Source organism: Danio rerio, chromosome 4 (genome assembly GCF_052040795.2).
Source record: "Danio rerio strain M-AB ecotype USA chromosome 4, GRCz13ab, whole genome shotgun sequence".
Lineage (NCBI taxonomy): Eukaryota > Metazoa > Chordata > Actinopteri > Cypriniformes > Danionidae > Danio > Danio rerio.
The window spans coordinates 9,183,689-9,204,084 of record NC_141024.2 but is presented as its reverse complement, the minus strand read 5'-3'; the positions used below and the strand labels follow the sequence as shown (position 1 = coordinate 9,204,084).

General features: G+C 36.4%; 1 protein-coding gene and 3 long non-coding RNA genes across 82 annotated transcripts in view; 1 reads left to right on the top strand and 3 right to left on the bottom strand.

Annotated features, from left to right (window-relative positions):
* LOC148679933 (uncharacterized) overlaps positions 1-4,541 on the bottom strand; it is a 47,629-nt gene extending 43,088 nt beyond the window's left edge. For 40 of the 42 annotated variants that reach the window (XR_015942316.1, XR_015942311.1, XR_015942319.1 and 37 more), the window contains exon 1: positions 6-158. This is a non-coding gene — a long non-coding RNA (uncharacterized LOC148679933). Of the gene's footprint in view, positions 1-5; positions 159-3,794; positions 3,886-4,328 lie in introns of those variants that run through there. The other 2 variants (XR_015942303.1, XR_015942301.1) reach the window with 1 other exon arrangement.
* A 5,216-nt stretch (positions 4,542-9,757) lies between these two features.
* LOC141381585 (uncharacterized) lies at positions 9,758-11,373 on the bottom strand. Its single transcript, XR_015482669.2, has 3 exons — positions 11,126-11,373; positions 10,915-11,017; positions 9,758-10,317 (listed from the first exon to the last, which is right to left on the bottom strand). It is a non-coding gene; the product is annotated as an uncharacterized LOC141381585 (long non-coding RNA).
* A 254-nt stretch (positions 11,374-11,627) lies between these two features.
* LOC110437837 (uncharacterized) overlaps positions 11,628-20,396 on the top strand; it is a 40,094-nt gene continuing 31,325 nt past the window's right edge. For 12 of the 37 annotated variants that reach the window (XR_015942294.1, XR_015942282.1, XR_015942289.1 and 9 more), the window contains exons 1-3: positions 11,628-11,780; positions 12,288-12,354; positions 13,337-13,385. Coding sequence is in view for 1 of the 37 variants with exons in the window: in XM_088649960.1 (XP_088506086.1) it covers positions 13,349-13,385; positions 16,064-16,143; positions 18,352-18,418 (184 nt within the window). In the remaining 36 variants the exon portion in view is untranslated. Of the gene's footprint in view, positions 11,781-12,287; positions 12,355-13,336; positions 13,386-16,063; positions 16,144-17,415; positions 17,854-18,351; positions 18,419-19,409; positions 19,459-20,396 lie in introns of those variants that run through there. The other 25 variants (XR_015942281.1, XR_015942278.1, XR_015942276.1 and 22 more) reach the window with 9 other exon arrangements.
* Positions 16,263-17,439, bottom strand: LOC103910402 (uncharacterized). Of its 2 annotated transcripts, none has more exons than XR_015942360.1 (3): positions 17,187-17,439; positions 16,987-17,089; positions 16,263-16,433 (listed from the first exon to the last, which is right to left on the bottom strand). It is a non-coding gene; the product is annotated as an uncharacterized LOC103910402 (long non-coding RNA). The 2 variants fall into 2 exon arrangements; XR_015482661.2 differs by having other exon boundaries at positions 17,198-17,439.

Sequence of the window (20,396 nt, the reverse complement as noted above, 5' to 3'; positions counted from 1 at the left end):
CTTACAGGTGCGTCTCTTGTCACTGTATTCCTGCACTTTACAGCGCGGCGTGTCTGTTCAGTTTGTTTGTGCGTTGTTTATAGATATTATAATACAATCACGGAGCTGTCAGGATTTGTTTTACCTGTTGTATCTTCAAGCCTCATGCTGTCAGTGTCAAACACCTGAAAGGTGCGAGTCAGACAGAACGTGAAGCAGTGCGCGCCCCCTAGTGGGGCGGATGAAGAACTGCGCTACAATTTACAACATAAAGTCCGCGTTGTAGGCTTAAACAGACTTAAAATGATTATTTTTATAGTTTAATGTCGTATTACAAGCACAATAATTAATTCTGACTGCATTGTCTAATTATAAGACTCAAGAAAACGTGACTAATCAACTCGTGTATGGGTGATCCTCGGCTCCGGCTTGTGGTCAATAGGTGTATCCGCATTAATGAAGTAAACACAAGGTGGACGCGCAGTCAGTCTTGTGAACAGCGAAGAGAGATTTAAGAGATTTAAAATATACTCGAGTATATTTTACAACACGCTTGAGTTCGTGAGTGTATCGACCGGCAGAAGATCGAGATCAGCTTTAAACTGATGGATTAAAAGAGCTGAACTGAGAAGCTCATGGAAACACACTCAGGAATGAATGGGCAATCCTCCGAGACTCTGGGTAAAGTAGATGTGCGCTTGACTTTATTTATTATTTACATGCACGAGCCTCTTTTATTCTTTATTCTATTCTTTTATTCTAAAGTGTTTTTCCGTGTCTTGTTTGTAGATTTCAGCAGCTTTTATATCAATACTGCTGGAATCTGCAAACTAATCTAGTAGGACTTCAGGTTTACCATCCAGTTACCACTAATACAATATTGCAAGTTCAGGTTTGTATTTCACACATATGTCATATATACAACATGTTTTTAAAATGGCTGTTTACAAATATACATAACATGTAGATATTTGTTTAAATATTTTAGCTATAAATTTATGTGTTGTTCATATATGGTCATATATCAGATCTCCATAGAAGGTTACCAGTCAAGACCCACCGTCAGGGACCAATGCATTTCCTTTTAAAACTAATGCAGTTAGTATCAACCATTTAAGCCACTATAAATACTTCATGTTTCTATTATTTTTTTCATCTGGGAGCACAGCACAGATTTAGACAAATTATTCTCAGAAATGACTTTTTAACATTTTGAGCACTTCCAAGTCTGATTTTGAAAGAAACTCATAACCTCAGATTAGTTATTCTAAGAAGAAGCATGCATTACACTTTTATGTTTGCACTTTTTATATCTCTACTTAGAAAAAAATCCTAACAGTCAATACTAATCATTCATTTCGGTTATAAAGTGTGCAGCATGTGCTTTAGGGATCATAAAGTATTTTGTTTTGTTTAAACAGTTAAAAAACTAATAAATGTTAGTTTAACACAAAGATTAATCACCATCATTTTTCTTTCTCTGTTTCAGTGATGAAGAAGATGTAAAGCTCTGGGTCTATGGATGGTTCTAGATGGATGAATCAACAATGACAAACACTCCTTTTCCAACACAGGTTGAACCACAGCCAAACTTCAGAGGGTCTGATCATTCATCATGCACTTATAGTAAAGCTTGATTGGTTATTTGGGCAGATTTGAATGAATGATGATTCATTTCTGTGTGAGCTGATGACTAAATACAGTTTACTGAATCAAAGACAGATACACAAGGTCAGATCAGTGCGTTACAATTTAGTTATTTAGTTCACAACATCTTACCTGTCCATGAGTGAGTGGATATCCTGCATGACAGGGACTGTCTAGTCTATTCACACGTCCCACAGCTCTGATTTCATTGACTGTATGACCCAAACACAGACTTTATTTTGTAGGAGAAACACAACTAACTTCATTTTATGTAGTATATATAAATATACATATCAGTATTTTAAAGTTAGCTGAAGTCTAAAGTTAGTTTTTCTTTGTTGCAGAAAATAAGTCATTTATAATGAGAGGTGCTTATCACTTTAAGACAACACAACACAAAACTTCAGAAAATGTAAGACATTAATATCTGGTGGAATAAACCTGATATTTAATCAAGACAACTGAAAACATCTATAATTTTCACTAATTAACAATAGTAATATACCATATTAGTTTGCTGCTCACGCCGCCTAGTAGAGCTGATGGAGAACTTTAAGCTTTTGACTGTCATAAATGAGTGAATTATACATTAATATTTATAAATTGGCGAAATAACCTGATTATTTCTAAATTATTTATTTTAGAGCTTCATTTTATTTTCATGTCTTGGCTAACGTTCACTTATTTTTGTTGTTGAATCACTGTTGGTTTTTAAAGAATTTAACATTTGACTGATCACTGAGTGCATACGGCATGTTTAAACAAATAAAGTGTGTATTATATAATGACTAATAAACTTTTGTTTTCATTTCAAGTCTTTTATTTATAACAAAGAGATGCACAAAATCAGAGTTTCAGCTCCATCTTGTGGACAATATGAGAATCTGCATCAATCCATGAAACTGAAGTATTTATTTTCTTAAGGTGAAAAATCCTGATCCTGAAGATCCACTTTCCAGAGTTACCTGATGATAAACACCTAAGGCGGCTAATTAAAGTCTTTCAGACAACAAGGGGCTTTAGGGCAAATATGACAAACTAAAACAAAACATTTATTTGACTAAACTGAGGATGCTATTTAAAATGATGTATTTACTGTCACTACGAGTTTATTGTGCAAAGAATAATATTTATTATGAAGTAATATTCTTTACTTAAGTAAATAATTTGGCTATTTTTTTACTAATAGTTGAGCAAGTGCTATTTTCAAATCATTTTAAAATTACTCATAGCAGACATACAGAAGATATACATATAGACGCAGATAATGAGCTTGAAATTAACGATAATTAAGAATCATGAACAATCAGACAAAATAAATGTATGAAAAGTTTTGTCTACTGTAGCCTAAAGTTCAAATCCTTCTTGATTTTGGTGAATAGTGGTTATTAAATGCAACAAAATGACTACAACACCAGTTTTCAACTTGAAAGTCCCAGTGGTGCATGTGACTAAACACATGTTCTCTGTCAATAGAGTCATGGGTTACAAATCCAACTTTACAATTTGAAATGTTTGTTGTAAAATCAGACTGAAATATAAGTCCAGCATGTGTTCAGTCAAGAGATCTGTGGCACAGTGGTTAGAGCGCTGTGTTGTTAAAAAGGAGTCCAGGGTTCAAATCCCACTAGTCCATACATTAAATAAGTGTCATGATATCTGACAAACTCTGCTAAACTCCAGAAGCAAGTGTGAGAGCCACAGTGGTGCTCCTGACTGAACACATGCTATCCCTGGTGAAGGCTGTCATGAGGACTTGGGTTCAAAGCTCAGCTTTGCTCACTTACTGCACAACAAGTAGAGAAATAATGGTGAAATATAAGTTCCAGCATGTCATTAGGTATGTGACTGTGGCTCAGTGGTAGAGCAATGCCTCATGGGTTAAGAGGTTGCTGGTTCAACCCCAGCCAGATCACTGCGATATGTGTGAGTGTCGGTGTGAATGAAGGGGGAGGATGAAACATTCCTCCCCTGACCTACGGGGCCATGTACAGCAGGGGTTATGCTGCTTTTTACTAAAAAATAAATTAGCTCTATAAAAATCCAGACCCCCGTCCCTTCTCTCCCCGTTTCGGTTACCATCATTTCCTTTCCAGAGGGACGACCCTCCAGAAAGAAAATGATGATAACCGACACACCAAAACTCAAACACAAGATACGAGTCTCACCTGTCCATCAGCAGAAGTCCACCATTACAGTCCACGGCTGTCCAAATGTCCCAGAGCTCTGCTTCTGTTCACTCCAAACACATCCTTCATCCTGTAGAGGAAACAGAAATAAACACTTTACTACTGAAATACATCTGAAACAGCAGAACTGAGAACTTCACCAACAGAAGAGCTCATAAACAGAAGATAAAAGACATTAATTCATACTCTATATTGGACAGGTACAATATTGAACACTGAAGCTGCACAAAAGCTCACTAATCAACTTTTTTAAACAAGCATAAGTGCAGATTTATGCTGCTTTATAATATAAACAGCTCAATGCTATTCGTTTAACACTAAACATGAAGCCTCAAAGTGACATTAGCAGAAAAATGTAAACATCCTGCACAACACACATCTAAATAAACTGACAGCTGTAAAAACACCAAAGAAAATAAGTATCTGTGATGTTTATAAAACGCAAATGCTGTTATATAACTCCTTTCAGTTAATTTTACAAGCAAATAAAGTACTTTATATGAGTATACTTACAGGTGAGTCTCTTCACTTGATTCCTGCACTTTATCACAGTCTGCTGCTTTAATTTGCTGCTGAGCTTTAATATGTGCTGTTTAAACACATTAAGATTCTGTCGCTGAGCTGTCATCTTTAATTATGCGTTTAAAACAAACTACACGTGTTTTGTTTTGCCGGCTGTCATCACACACGTTTGTTGTCAAACACCTGAAGCCAAGAGTCAGACTGAACGTGGAGTCGCTCGCGCCGCTTAGTGGAGCGGATGTAGAACTGCGCTTCAGCTTCTGTGTAGTAAACATTACTTTGATGCTCAAATGTGCCAAACTTTACACATCAAACTGACTTTAAATTCGCTTTGGGCAGGTGAATTTATGACGAGTCGTAAGTGAGAGGACTGTGGTTTCATTTCTATACATTTGCAAACTAACCTATGATTTATTCAGGAGCTGACGTGGTAAGATGCTAAATAATCCAAGCCTCAAGTGTAAACACATAAAAGAGGAGACTCTTTTAGTCTGTCTCTGTGTCAAGTTTATTTGTTTGGCATCTTTCTTAAGTGATGTTGACTTATTTTATATATTTATTTAGTTTTTATATTACTGTTAGCAAATGCAAGCAGCATTTATAGACGAGTTTGACTGATTGTCGAGTGCATACAGCATATCTGAACAACATAAACCTGACTTAAAATCAGAATTGCTTTCAGTTATCTTAAATTGATGACAATAACGACTTCTAAACATTAAATGCCAGCTTTATCCATAAAAGAGAGCTGTATAAGAGCAGAGCAGACTTTTAGCTCCATCTTGTGGACAACAAATGGATTTGCATCAAGACATTAAAACTGCAAAGCAAATGCAGACTTTTTTTTTCTGAAGCAGTTGTCTAATCCTGATCCTGAAGATCCACTTTCCAGAGTTAAACTCCAACCTGATTAAAACACCTGAGGCTGTTAATACAGGAGTTTCAGATAATAAGAGACTTCAGGGCAAATGTGACAAACTCTGTCGATCAAATGATTATTAACAAAACCAAAACAATTACTTGACCAATCTAACAATGTTATTTACAAATCATGTATGTGCTGTCCATTTGAGTTGAGAATTGCTGCAGAAATATGTTTGGCACTCAAACATACACAGATAATAGACCTAAAATTATAAGATGATTAAATAGGTTGTCGTGACATGCTCTGTGGCTCAGTGGTAGTGAACTGCACTTTCAGTGTTAAAGTCTGGAGTTCAAACCAACTTTATATTGTGCTAAGTAGTGATTGGTAAATCTAACAACATGTCTAAAACACCAGCTTTAAGCGTGAGAGTCACAGTGGTGCAGTGGTGGTTTAACACATGTTTTCTGTCAATGTAGTTGTGGGTTCAAATCCCACATCACACTTTGACATGTTTGTTGTAAAATCAGACTGAAATATAAGTCCAGCATGTGTGCAGTCAAGAGATCTGTGGCACAGTGGTTAGAGCACTGTGTTGTTAATAAGGAGTCCTGGGTTCAAATCCCACTAGTCCATACATTAAATAGGTGTCATGATATCTGACAAACTCTGCTAAACTCCAGAAGCAAGTGTGAGAGCCACAGTGGTGCTCCTGACTAAACACATGCTATCCCTGGTGAAGGCTGTCATGAGGACTTGGGTTCAAAGCCCAGCTTTGCTCACTTATTGCACAACAAGTAGAGAAATGATAGTAAAATATAAGTTCCAGCCGGTGCTTTATTATGAGATCTGTGGCTCAGTGGTAAAGCACTATGCTCTCATCAAGGAGAGCTGGGTTCAATCCTCATTTAAGCTTTACATATGTCAATGTGGACTTGAATAGTCAAGTATAAGCTCCAGCATGTCATTAGGTATGTGACTGTGGCTCAGTGGTAGAGCAATGCCTCATGGGTTAAGAGGTTGCTGGTTCAACCCCAGCCAGATCACTGCGATATGTGTGAGTGTCGGTGTGAATGAAGGGGGAGGATGAAACATTCCTCCCCTGACCTACGGGGCCATGTACAGCAGGGGTTATGCTGCTTTTTACTAAAAAAATAAATTAGCTCTATAAAAATCCAGACCCCCGTCCCTTCTCTCCCCGTTTCGGTTACCATCATTTCCTTTCCAGAGGGACGACCCTCCAGAAAGAAAATGATGATAACCGACACACCAAAACTCAAACACAAGATACGAGTCTCACCTGTCCATCAGCAGAAGTCCACCATTACAGTTCACGGCTGTCCAAATGTCCCAGAGCTCTGCTTCTGTTCACTCCAAACACATCCTTCATCCTGTAGAGGAAACACAGAAATAAACACTTTACTACTGAAATACATCTGAAACAGCAGAACTGAGAACTTCACCAACAGAAGAGCTCATAAACAGAAGATAAGACACACACTGTATATTGGACAGGTACAATACTGAACACTGCAGCTCTACAAAGCTCACTAATCAACTTTTTTAAACAAGCATAAGTGCAGATTTATGCTGCTTTTTAATATAAACAGCTCAATGCTATTCGTTTAACACTAAACATGAAGCCTCAAAGTGACATTAGCAGAAAAATGTAAACATCCTGCACAACACACATCTAAATAAACTGACAGCTGTAAAAACACCAAAGAAAATAAGTATCTGTGATGTTTATAAAACGCAAATGCTGTTATATAACTCCTTTCAGTTAATTTTACAAGCAAATAAAGTACTTTATATGAGATGATACTTACAGGTGAGTCTCTTCACTTGATTCCTGCACTTTATCACAGAGTCTGCTGCTTTAATTTGCTGCTGAGCTTTAAAACGTGCTGTTTAAACACATTAAGAGTCTGTCGCTGAGCTGTCATCTGTAAATTATGTGTTTAAAACACACTGCACATGTTTTGTTTTTCAGCGTGTTGCAGTTCTACATCCGCTCCACTAAGCGGCGCGAGCGACTCCACGTTCAGTCTGACTCTTGGCTTCAGGTGTTTGACAACAAACGTGTGTGATGACAGCCGGCAAAACAAAACACGTGTAGTTTGTTTTAAACGCATAATTAAAGATGACAGCGCAGCGACAGAATCTTAATGTGTTTAAACAGCACATATTAAAGCTCAGCAGCAAATTAAAGCAGCAGACTCTGTGATAAAGTGCAGGAATCAAGTGAAGAGATTCACCTGTAAGTATCATCTCATATAAAGTACTTTATTTGCTTGTAAAATTAACTGAAAGGAGCTATATAACAGCATTTGCGTTTTATAAAAATCACAGATACTTATTTTCTTTGGTGTTTTTACAGCAGGATTTGTCTGTCAGTTTATTTAGATGTGTGTTGTGCAGGATGTTTACATTTTTCTGCTAATGTCACTTTCAGACTTCATGTTTAGTGTTAAACGAATAGCATTGAGCTGTTTTTATTATAAAGCAGGATAAATCTGTCAATTAGTCAATTAGTGAGCTTTTGTACAGCTTCAGTGTTCAATATTGTACCTGTCAAATATACAGTGTGTGTCTTATCTTGTTTATGAGCTCTTCTGTTGGTGAAGTTCTCAGTTCTGCTGTTTCAGATGTATTTCAGTAGTAAAGTGTTTATTTCTGTTTCCTCTACAGGATGAAGGATGTGTTTGGAGTGAACAGAAGCAGAGCTCTGGGACATTTGGACAGCCGTGGACTGTAATGGTGGACTTCTGCTGATGGACAGGTGAGACTCGTATCTTGTGTTTGAGTTTTGGTGTGTCGGTTATCATCATTTTCTTTCTGGAGGGTCGTCCCTCTGGAAAGGAAATGATGGTAACCGAAACGGGGAGAGAAGGGACGGGGGTCTGGATTTTTATAGAGCTAATTTATTTTTTAGTAAAAAGCAGCATAACCCCTGCTGTACATGGCCCCGTAGGTCAGGGGAGGAACGTTTCATCCTCCCCCTTCATTCACACCGACACTCACACATATCGCAGTGATCTGGCTGGAGTTGAACCAGCAACCTCTTAACCCATGAGGCATTGCTCTACCACTGAGCTACAGTCACATACCTAATGACATGCTGGAACTTATATTTCACCATTATTTCTCTACTTGTTGTGCAATAAGTGAGCAAAGCTGAGCTTTGAACCCAAGTCCTCATGACAGCCTTCACCATGGGGAGCATGTGTTCAGTCAGGAGCACCACTGTGGCTCTCACACTTGCTTCTGGAGTTTAGCAGAGTTTGTCAGATATCATGACACCTATTTAATGTATGGACTAGTGGGATTTGAACCCAGGACTCCTTTTTAACAACACAGCGCTCTAACCACTGTGCCACAGATCTCTTGACTGAACACATGCTGGACTTATATTTCAGTCTGATTTTACAACAAACATGTCAAATTGTAAAAGTTGGATTTGTAACCTATGACTCTATTGACAGAGAACATGTGTTTAGTCACATGCACCACTGGGACTTTCAAGTTGAAAACTGGTGTTGTAGTCATTTTGTTGCATTTAATAACCACTATTCACCAAAATCAAGAAGGATTTGAACTTTAGGCTACAGTAGACAAAACCTTTCATACATTTATTTTGTCTGATTGTTCATGACTCTTAATTATCGTTAATTTCAAGCTCATTATCTGCGTCTATTTGTATATCTTCTGTATGTCTGCTATGAGTAATTTTAAAATGATTTGAAAATAGCATTTGCTCAACTATTAGTAAAAAAATAGCCAAATTATTTACTTAAGTAAAGAATATTACTTCATAATAAATATTATTCTTTGCACAATAAACTCGTAGTGACAGAAAATACATCATTTTAAATAGCATCCTCAGTTTAGTCAAATAAATGTTTTGTTTTAGTTGGTCATATTTGCCCTAAAGCCTCTTGTTGTCTGAAAGACTTTAATTAGCCGCCTCAGGTGTTTATCATCAGGTAACTCTGGAAAGTGGATCTTCAGGATCAGGATTTTTCACCTTAAGAAAATAAATACTTCAGTTCATGGATTGATGCAGATCCTCTTATTGTCCACAAGATGGAGCTGAAACTCTGATTTTGAGCATCTCTTTGTTATAAATGAAGCGGACTTGAAATGAAAACAAGTTTATTAGTCATTATATAATACATACTTTATTTGTTTAAACATGCCGTATGCACTCAGTGATCAGTCAAATGTTAAATGCTTTAAAAACCAACAGTGATTCCACAACAAAAATAAGTGAACGTTAGCCAAGACATGAAAATAAAATGAAGCTCTAAAATAAATTATTTATAAATAATCAGGTTATTTCGCCAATTTTTAAATATTAATGTATAGTTCACTCATTTATGACAGTCAAAAGCTTAAAGTTCTCCATCAGCTCCACAAGGCGGCGTGAGCGGCACACTAATATGGTATATTACTATTGTTATTGTTAATTAGTGAAAATTATAGATGTTTTCAGTTGTCTTGATTGATTATCAGGTTTATTCCACCAGATATTAATGTCTTACATTTTCTGAAGTTTTGTGTTGTGTTGTCTTAAAGTGATAAGCACCTCTCATTATAAATGACTTATTTTCTGCAACAAAGAAAAACTAACTTTAGACTTCAGCTAACTTTAAAATACTGATATGTATATTTATATATACTACATAAAATGAAGTTAGTTGTTGTGTTTCCTACAAAATAAAGTCTGTGTTTGGGTCATACAGTCAATAAAATCAGAGCTGTGGGACGTGTGAATAGACTAGACAGTCCCTGTCATGCAGGATATCCACTCACTCATGGACAGGTAAGATGTTGTGAACTAAATAACTAAATTGTAACGCACTGATCTGACCTTGTGTATCTGTCTTTGATTCAGTAAACTGTATTTAGTCATCAGCTCACACAGAAATGAATCATCATTCATTCAAATCTGCCCAAATAACCAATCAAGCTTTACTATAAGTGCATGATGAAGGATCAGACCCTCTGAAGTTTGGCTGTGGTTCAACCTGTGTTGGAAGAGGAGTGTTTGTCATTGTTGATTCATCCATCTAGAACCATCCATAGACCCAGAGCTTTACATCTTCTTCATCACTGAAACAGAGAAAGAAAAATGATGGTGATTAATCTTTGTGTTAAACTAACATTTATTAGTTTTTTTAACTGTTTAAACAAAACAAAATACTTTATGATCCCTAAAGCACATGCTGCACACTTTATAACCGAAATGAATGAATAGTATTGACTGTTAGGATTTTTTCTAAGTAGAGATATAAAAAGTGCAAATATAAAAGTGTAATGCATGCTTCTTCTTAGAATAACTAATCTGAGGTTATGAGTTTCTTTCAAACTCAGACTTGGAAGTGCTCAAAATGTTAAAGTCATTTCTGAGAATAATTTGTCTAAATCTGTGCTGTGCTCCCAGATGAAAAAAACAATAGAAACATGAAGTATTTATAGTGGCTTAAATGGTTATGATACTAACTGCATTAGTTTTAAAAGGAAATGCATTGGTCCCTGACGGTGGGTCTTGACTGGTAACCTTCTATGGAGATCTGATATATGACCATATATGAACAACACATAAATTTATAGCTAAAATATTTAAACAAATATCTACATGTTATGTATATTTGTAAACAGCCATTTTAAAAACATGTTGTATACATGACATATGTGTGAAATACAAACCTGAACTTGCAATATTGTATTGGTGGTAACTGGATGGTAAACCTGAAGTCCTACTAGATTAGTTTGCAGATTGCAGCAGTATTGATATAAAAGCTGCTGAAATCTACAAACAAGACACGGAAAAACACTTTACAATAAAAGAATAGAATAAAGAATAAAAGAGGCTCGTGCATGTAAATAATAAATAAAGTCAAGCGCACATCTACTTTACCCAGAGTCTCGGAGGATTGCCCATTCATTCCTGAGTGTGTTTACATGAGCTTCTCAGTTCAGCTCTTTTAATCCATCAGTTTAAAGCTGATCTCGATCTTCTGCCGGTCGATACACTCACGAACTCAAGCGTGTTGTAAAATATCCTCGAGTATATTTTAAATCTCTTAAATCTCTCTTCGCTGTTCACACGACTGACTGCGCGTCCACCTTGTGTTTACTTCATTAATGCGGATACACCTATTGACCACAAGCCGGAGCCGAGGATCACCCATACACGAGTTGATTAGTCACGTTTTCTTGAGTATAATAATTAGACAATGCAGTCAGAATTAATTATTGTGCTTGTAATACGACATTAAACTATAAAAATAATCATTTTAAGTCTGTTTAAGCCTACAACGCGGACTTTATGTTGTAAATTGTAGCGCAGTTCTTCATCCGCCCCACTAGGGGGCGCGCACTGCTTCACGTTCTGTCTGACTCGCAGCTTTCAGGTGTTTGACACTGACAGCATGAGGCTTGAAGATACAACAGGTAAAACAAATCCTGACAGCTCCGTGATTGTATTATAATATCTATAAACAACACACAAACAAACTGAACAGACACGCCGCGCTGTAAAGTGCAGGAATACAGTGACAAGAGACGCACCTGTAAGTAACTTTACCGTGTTTTCTCCGTATTGTTTGTGTTGACGTTTGATTTTTATGTCGTTTCCCAAAGCAGGACATGTCAGTTTAGCTCAACATAAACATATAACGTAAAAGTCACACTGTTCTAATCTTATCAGAGTTGTGCTTAAAATGTTTTATTTATTGAGCATTATGACTGTCTTCCTTAATTTTATCGGCTTTATTGCAGACTTTCATGACATGATGCTCTCATGCTGAACTAACTTAGTGCTGTGTTGATTTTATAATGAATTATGTCATATATTAAACGTTTTTAAATATGTTTGTCACTATTAATATACATTTTATAATTACTATTGTTATCTTTTATAATTTATAGTATATTCTGTATTATTTGTGCTGTAAAAGCTGAATAATCAATATTTGTACATAGTTCTATAGTTTAATATCAGGTGGAGCGTATAGTTGAACTGAACAGTTGGGCCAATGCGAGTCTCTTTAATAAATCTTTTTATTGAATTATTTCAGTGTCCCGTTAACCAGATGCTGAAACACAGAGATCATTTGAAGACAATAACCTCAACATCAACAGCACGTGAGTCACACAGCGTTCATTCATTCACAGTCAAGCATTTATTATAATGAAGGGTTTTATGAGTGTTTCTATATTTGTGTGTTGATTTATTAAGACTTTTCAGTTCTTGTTTTAATTGTCCATTTTAAATGCTTTAGGCTTTGTTTATTAGGTTTTCCTAATATCAATGTTTAAGTTTAATGATTAATGTATTTACCTTTTTTCATTCTTTAAAATTTTATATTACTAGATGTGTTTGTAGTCTAATAGTGACTTTTTTCAATTGTTATAGTTTTTACACTTAATTTTTTTTTTTATTATATTGGCAAATTTGGTTAACTTCAAAATAACCAAGAGAACAACTCTTAATATGTCCAGTGATGGCCAAGTGGTCAGAGCAAAGGGTTAGAGATCCAAGGCCATCACAAGAGACGTGGGTTCGAATCACCACGATGATACTGAAATTATCCAGAAAATTCATTTTAGGCCATTTTTGGGGTCAAAAAAAAAGTTTTCCTTCCTTCTTTTTTCTTCTGCTCCTCCTCCTCGTTCTCTCTTAGCTCCGCCTCTCTCTGCCACACCTCTCTCACACCTGCTGCTCGTTATCCCACTTATTTCTCAGTCCTGCCTTTCTGTCTTATACCTCCCCAGGTATGCCACATCTTTCAGGTCCGTGTTTTCCTGTGTCCGTGTAGCCGCGCTGCCTGTTACCATCCCCGACATTTTTCCGATAGCTGCCACTTATCTCTTACCGCCCCAGGTACCATCTCACATTTCTTCCGGTGTCCGCCTCTTGTCTCTTACCGTTACACCTTCATTCCGGTATTTGCCTCTTGTACCGCCCCAGGTACTTTGCTGTATCCACAGCTGTCTTTGGTGGGATTCGAACCCATGCCTCATCCGTAACGTTGTCCGCAACCAACGGTGCTTGCCACTAGTGCCATCGTGGCTTTCACAATGAGAACTGAACTTCGCGCAACTTTGTCTTTTCTTTTCACAACAGTTTAACATAAACATGAAAGGGATTCGAACCCCGGTCTCCAAGATGAAAGGTGAGTGTTCTACCCACTGACCCATCAGGTCTGTGCAGCAGATTGCTGTCTTTAATGGGGTTTTATAGATATGTTTATGGCGAATACAAAAAAATTGTAGCAATAGAGGGATTCAAACCCATGCTTTCACGCTTGAATGGCAATTATTCTCCCACTGCACTGCAGAAGATGGTGATCATTGTGACACATTTTTGTCTATAGCTATAGATAAAGCTGCAGGTACATTTAAATGTTTGCAATAGTGGGACTCGAACCCACGTCTCTGTGATGTACAAAAAAAAGTTTCAATTAGCGAACAATTATCCCCTACACCACAGAGACAGAGATGATCAAGGTATCTTGTTTTCAGAGTATTTCCTGTTTTTAGTCCAGCTTCAGCATTAATTCAATAAACTTCACATTGGCATTTTAAAGTTTGCAAGACTGGGACTCAAACCCACGACTCTGCGTTATAAAAAAATGCAAAGAGCGAACGCTTATCTTCTGTGCCACAGAGGAAAAAACAATTGGCTATTGATTGTTTTGAGAGTAATTGTTGGTTTTACTTCAGTTTAGGTATAAATTATTGTACATTTCAGTTAGCAAGAGTGGGACGCGAACCCTTGTCTCTGCGATGTAAAAAATGCACAGAGCAAATGATTATCCTCTACACCACAGAGGCAGGAACAGTTGCAGTTTGGTTGTTTTGACAGTAATTCTTGTTCTTAGCTTAAGCATTAATTACAATAAATGTAGCATTTGCAAGAGTGGGATTCAAACCCTCATCTCTGCTATGTAAAAGATGCAAAGAGCAAATAATTATCCTCTGCACCACAGAGCCAGGAACGATTGCCCTTTGTTTGTTCTGAGAATAATTCTTGTTTTTAATTATAATAGATTTCACTTTAGCAATAGTGGGTTTCAAACCCACATCTCTGCGATCGAAAATTCTCAAAGTGTGAACATTTATCTTCTGCCCCACAGAGGCAGCAACAATTACTGTGTGCCTTTTTTGATAGTAATGTTTGAATTCCATGCAGGTGAATTATATTTTAAATTTATATTCATGCAGAGTCAGGTATTGAACTCAGGTCAGCAAGAACACCTCAGTGTTACATGACGACACACTAACCACTAGGCTATGGGGACTGAGATGCAGAATCACTCTGATGGCTAATTTAATCATATCTCAATCACATCCTTAAAATTTCCTTGATTAACAGCTTCACCTGATTTCAATTAAGACTGTTAGTTCACTCAGGAAAGTGGCTCATCAGGAGCAGACGCTGATCTGATCTCTTACAGCTCTCTATTATATGTAAACCTGCCACTTAATGCCAACAAATTTTCAGTGTTGAAAGTTGTGAAAATTTCCTAAGAGAGATTTGAACACACGTTACACTAAGACACTAATAGTCTCAGAATATATTTTGTCCCTTGTGTTATGCATTTACAACATATCTGCTGGTTCAGCTCATGAAGAAATATTGTATATATAGTGCTGAAGAGGGATTTGAACTTCAGGCTTAAGCACAGAAACTTTTTATACATTTATTTTGTCAGACTGTGTTCATGACTCATATCATAACTTAAGTTCAAGCCCATGATCTGTCATGTTGTACATTTTCTGTATTTCTGCTGTGTTCAACTAATTTTTAGATAATTTTAAAATGTCACACGTTCACACAACCATTAATAAAGCAAAATCAAATAAATGACCAAAGTAAAGAACACCAAATAAACTGATATATTATAAAAATGCATTAATAACTTAATAAATGTATTTTCCACATCCTCAGTTTCGTCTCATAAATGTTTTGTTTTTTGTATGTTTTGTAATTATTTGAACAGCAGAGTTTGTCCAATTTGCTCTGAAGCCTCTTCTGATCTTAAAGTCCTTCATTAGCCGCCTCAGGTGTTTATCATCAGGTAATTCTGGAAAGTGGATCTTCAGGATCAGGATTTTTCACCTTAAGAAATAAAAAACTACTCTGTACTCTAGTTTCATGGATTGATGCAGATCCTCTTATTGTCCACAAGATGGAGCTGAAACTCTGATTTTGTGCATCTCTTTGTTATAAATGAAGCGGACTTGAAATGAAAACAAGTTTATTAGTCATTATATAATACATACTTTATTTGTTTAAACATGCCGTATGCACTCAGTGATCAGTCAAATGTTAAATGCTTTAAAAACCAACAGTGATTCCACAACAAAAATAAGTGAACGTTAGCCAAGACATGAAAATAAAATGAAGCTCTAAAATAAATTATTTATAAATAATCAGGTTATTTCGCCAATTTTTAAATATTAATGTATAGTTCACTCATTTATGACAGTCAAAAGCTTAAAGTTCTCCATCAGCTCCACAAGGCGGCGTGAGCGGCACACTAATATGGTATATTACTATTGTTATTGTTAATTAGTGAAAATTATAGATGTTTTCAGTTGTCTTGATTGATTATCAGGTTTATTCCACCAGATATTAATGTCTTACATTTTCTGAAGTTTTGTGTTGTGTTGTCTTAAAGTGATAAGCACCTCTCATTATAAATGACTTATTTTCTGCAACAAAGAAAAACTAACTTTAGACTTCAGCTAACTTTAAAATACTGATATGTATATTTATATATACTACATAAAATGAAGTTAGTTGTTGTGTTTCCTACAAAATAAAGTCTGTGTTTGGGTCATACAGTCAATAAAATCAGAGCTGTGGGACGTGTGAATAGACTAGACAGTCCCTGTCATGCAGGATATCCACTCACTCATGGACAGGTAAGATGTTGTGAACTAAATAACTAAATTGTAACGCACTGATCTGACCTTGTGTATCTGTCTTTGATTCAGTAAACTGTATTTAGTCATCAGCTCACACAGAAATGAATCATCATTCATTCAAATCTGCCCAAATAACCAATCAAGCTTTACTATAAGTGCATGATGAATGATCAGACCCTCTGAAGTTTGGCTGTGGTTCAACCTGTGTTGGAAGAGGAGTGTTTGTCATTGTTGATTCATCCATCTAGAACCATCCATAGACCCAGAGCTTTACATCTTCTTCATCACTGAAACAGAGAAAGAAAAATGATGGTGATTAATCTTTGTGGTAAACTAACATTTATTAGATTTTTAACTGTTTAAACAAAACAAAATACTTTATGATCCCTAAAGCACATGCTGCACACTTTATAACCGAAATGAATGAATAGTATTGACTGTTAGGATTTTTTCTAAGTAGAGATATAAAAAGTGCAAATATAAAAGTGTAATGCATGTTTCTTCTTAGAATAACTAATCTGAGGTTATGAGTTTCTTTCAAACTCAGACTTGGAAGTGCTCAAAATGTTAAAAAGTCATTTCTGAGAATAATTTGTCTAAATCTGTGCTGTGCTCCCAGATGAAAAAAATAATAGAAACATGAAGTATTTATAGTGGCTTAAATGGTTGATACTAACTGCATTAGTTTTAAAAGGAAATGCATTGGTCCCTGACGGTGGGTCTTGACTGGTAACCTTCTATGGAGATCTGATATATGACCATCTTTATGTTATGTATATTTGTAAACAGCCATTTAAAAAAAAACATGTTGTATATATGACAAATGTGTGAAATACAAACCTGAACTTGCAATATTGTATTGGTGGTAACTGGATGGTAAACCTGAAGTCCTACTAGATTAGTTTGCAGATTCCAGCAGTATTGAAATAAAAGCTGCTGAAATCTGCAAACAAGACACAGAAAAACACTTTAGAATAAAAGAATAGAATAAAGAATAAAAGAGGCTCGTGCATGTAAATAATAAATAAAGTCAAGCGCACATCTTCTTTACCCAGAGTCTCGGAGGATTGCCCATTCATTCCTGAGTGTGTTTCCATGAGCTTCTCAGTTCAGCTCTTTTAATCCATCAGTTTAAAGCTGATCTCGATCTTCTGCCGGTCGATACACTCTCAATAATAAATGAGTATATTTTATATACTCGAGTATATTTAAAATCTCTTAAATCTCTCTTCGCTGTTCACACGACTGACTGCGCGTCCACCTTGTGTTTACTTCCTTAATGCGGATACACCTATTGACCACAAGCCGGAGCTGAAGATCACCCATACACGAGTTGATTAGTCACGTTTTCTTGAGTATAATAATTAGACAATGCAGTCAGAATTAATTATTGTGCTTGTAATACGACATTAAACTATAAAAATAATCATTTTAAGTCTGTTTAAGCCTACAACGCGGACTTTATGTTGTAAATTGTAGCGCAGTTCTCCATCCGCCCCACTAGGGGGCGCGCACTGCTTCACGTTATGTCTGTCTCGCAGCTCTAAGGTGTTTGACACTGACAGCATGAGGCTTGACGATACAACACGTTAAACAAATCCTGACAGCTCCGTGATTGTATTATAATATCTATAAACAACACACAAACAAACTGAACAGACACGCCGCGCTGTAAAGTGCAGGAATACAGTGACAAGAGACGCACCTGTAAGTAACTTTACCGTGTTTTCTCCGTATTGTTTGTGTTGACGTTTGATTTTTATGTCGTTTCCCAAAGCAGGACATGTCAGTTTAGCTCAACATAAACATATAAAAGTCACACTGTTCTAATCTTATCAGAGTTGTGCTTAAAATGTTTTATTTATTGAGCATTATGACTGTCTTCCTTAATTTAATTGGTTTTATTGCAGACTTTCATGACATGATGCTCTCATGCTGAACTAGTGCTGTGTTGATTTTATAATGAATTATTTTATATATTAAACGTTTTTAAATATGTTTGTCACTATCAATATACATTTTATAATTACTATTATTATCTTTTTATAATTTATAGTATATTCTGTATTATTTGGGCTGTAAAAGCTGAATAATCAATATTTGTACATAGTTCTATAGTTTAATATCAGGTGGAGCGTATAGTTGAACTGAACAGTTGGGCCAATGCGAGTCTCTTTAATAAATCTTTTTATTGAATTATTTCAGTGTCCCGTTAACCAGAAGCTGAAACACAGAGATCATTTGAAGACAATAACCTCAACATCAACAGCACGTGAGTCACACAGCGTTCATTCATTCACAGTCAAGCATTTATTATAATGAAGGGTTTTATGAGTGTTTCTATATTTGTGTGTTGATTTATTAAGACTTTTCAGTTCTTGTTTTAATTGTCTATTTTAAATGCTTTAGGCTTTGTTTATTAGATTTTCCTAATATCAATGTTTAAGTTTAATGATTAATGTATTTACCTTTTTTCATTCTTTAAAATTTTATATTACTAGATGTGTTTGTAGTCTAATAGTGACTTTTTTCAATTGTTATTTTTTTTTACACTTAATTTTTTTTTTTTTATTATATTGGCAAATATGGTTAACTTCAAAATGACCAAGAGAACAACTCTTAATATGTCCAGTGATGGCCAAGTGGTCAGAGCAAAGGGTTAGAGATCCAAGGCCATCACAAGAGACGTGGGTTCGAATCACCACGATGATACTGAAATTATCCAGAAAATTCATTTTAGCCCGTTTTTGGGGTCAAAAAAAAAAGTTTTCCTTCCTTCTTTTTTCTTCTGCTCCTCCTCCTCGTTCTCCCTTTGCCCCTCCTCTCTCTGCCACACCTCTCTCACACCTGCTGCTCGTCATCCCACTTATTTCTCAGTCCTGCCTTTCTGTCTTATACCTCCCCAGGTATGCCACATCTTTCAAGTCCATGTTTTCCCTTGTCAGTGTAGCCGCGCTGCCTGTTACCATCCCCGACATTTTTCCGATAGCAGCGACTTATCTCTTACCGCCCCAGGTACCATCTCACATTTCTTCCGGTGTCCGCCTCTTGTCTCTTACCGTTACACCTTCATTCCAGTATCCGCCTCTTGTCTTGTACCGCCCCAGGTACTTTGCTGTATCCACAGTTGTCTTTGGTGGGATTCGAACCCATGCCTCATCCGTAACCTTGTCCGCAACCAACGGTGCTTGCCACTAGTGCCATCGTGGCTTTCACAACTATAACTGAACTTCGCGCAACTTTGTCTTTTCTTTTCACAACAGTTTAACATAAACATGAAAGAGATTCGAACCCCGGTCTCCAAGATGAAAGGTGAGTGCTCTACTCACTGACCCATTTGATCTGTGTAGCAGATTGCTGTCTTTAATGGGGTTTTATAGATATGTTTATGGCGAATACAAAAAAATTGTAGCAATAGAGGGATTCAAACCCATGCTTTCATGCTTAAATGGCAATTATTCTCCCACTGCACTGCAGAAGATGGTGATCATTATGACACATTTTTGTCTATAGCTATAGATAAAGCTGCAGGTACATTTAAATGTTTGCAATAGTGGGATTCGAACCCACGTCTCTGTGATGTACAAAAAAAGTTTCAATTAGGGAACAATTATCCCCTACACCACAGAGACAGAGATGATCAAGATATCTTGTTTTCAGAGTATTTCCTGTTTTTAGTCCAGCTTCAGCATTAATTCAATAAACTTCACATTGGCATTTTAAAGTTAGCAAGACTGGGACTCAAACCCACGACTCTGCGTTATAAAGAAATGCAAAGAGCGAACGCTTATCTTCTGTGCCACAGAGGAAAAAACAATTTGCTATTGATTGTTTTGAGAGTAATTGTTGGTTTTACTTCAGCTTAGGTATAAATTATTGTACATTTCAGTTAGCAAGAGTGGGACACGAACCCTTGTCTCTGCGATGTAAAAAATGCAAAGAGCAAATGATTATCCTCTACACCACAGAGGCAGGAACAGTTACAGTGTGGTTGTTTTGACAGTAATTCTTGTTCTCAGCTTAAGCATTAATTACAATAAATGTAGCATTTGCAAGAGTGGGATTCAAACCCTCATCTCTGCTATGTAAAAGATGCAAAGAGCAAATAATTATCCTCTGCGCCACAGAGCCAGGATCAATTGCCCTTTGTTTGTTCTGAGAATAATTCTTGTTTTTAATTATAATAGATTTCTCTTTAGCAATAGTGGGTTTCAAACCCACATCTCTGCGATCGAAAAGTCTCAAAGTGT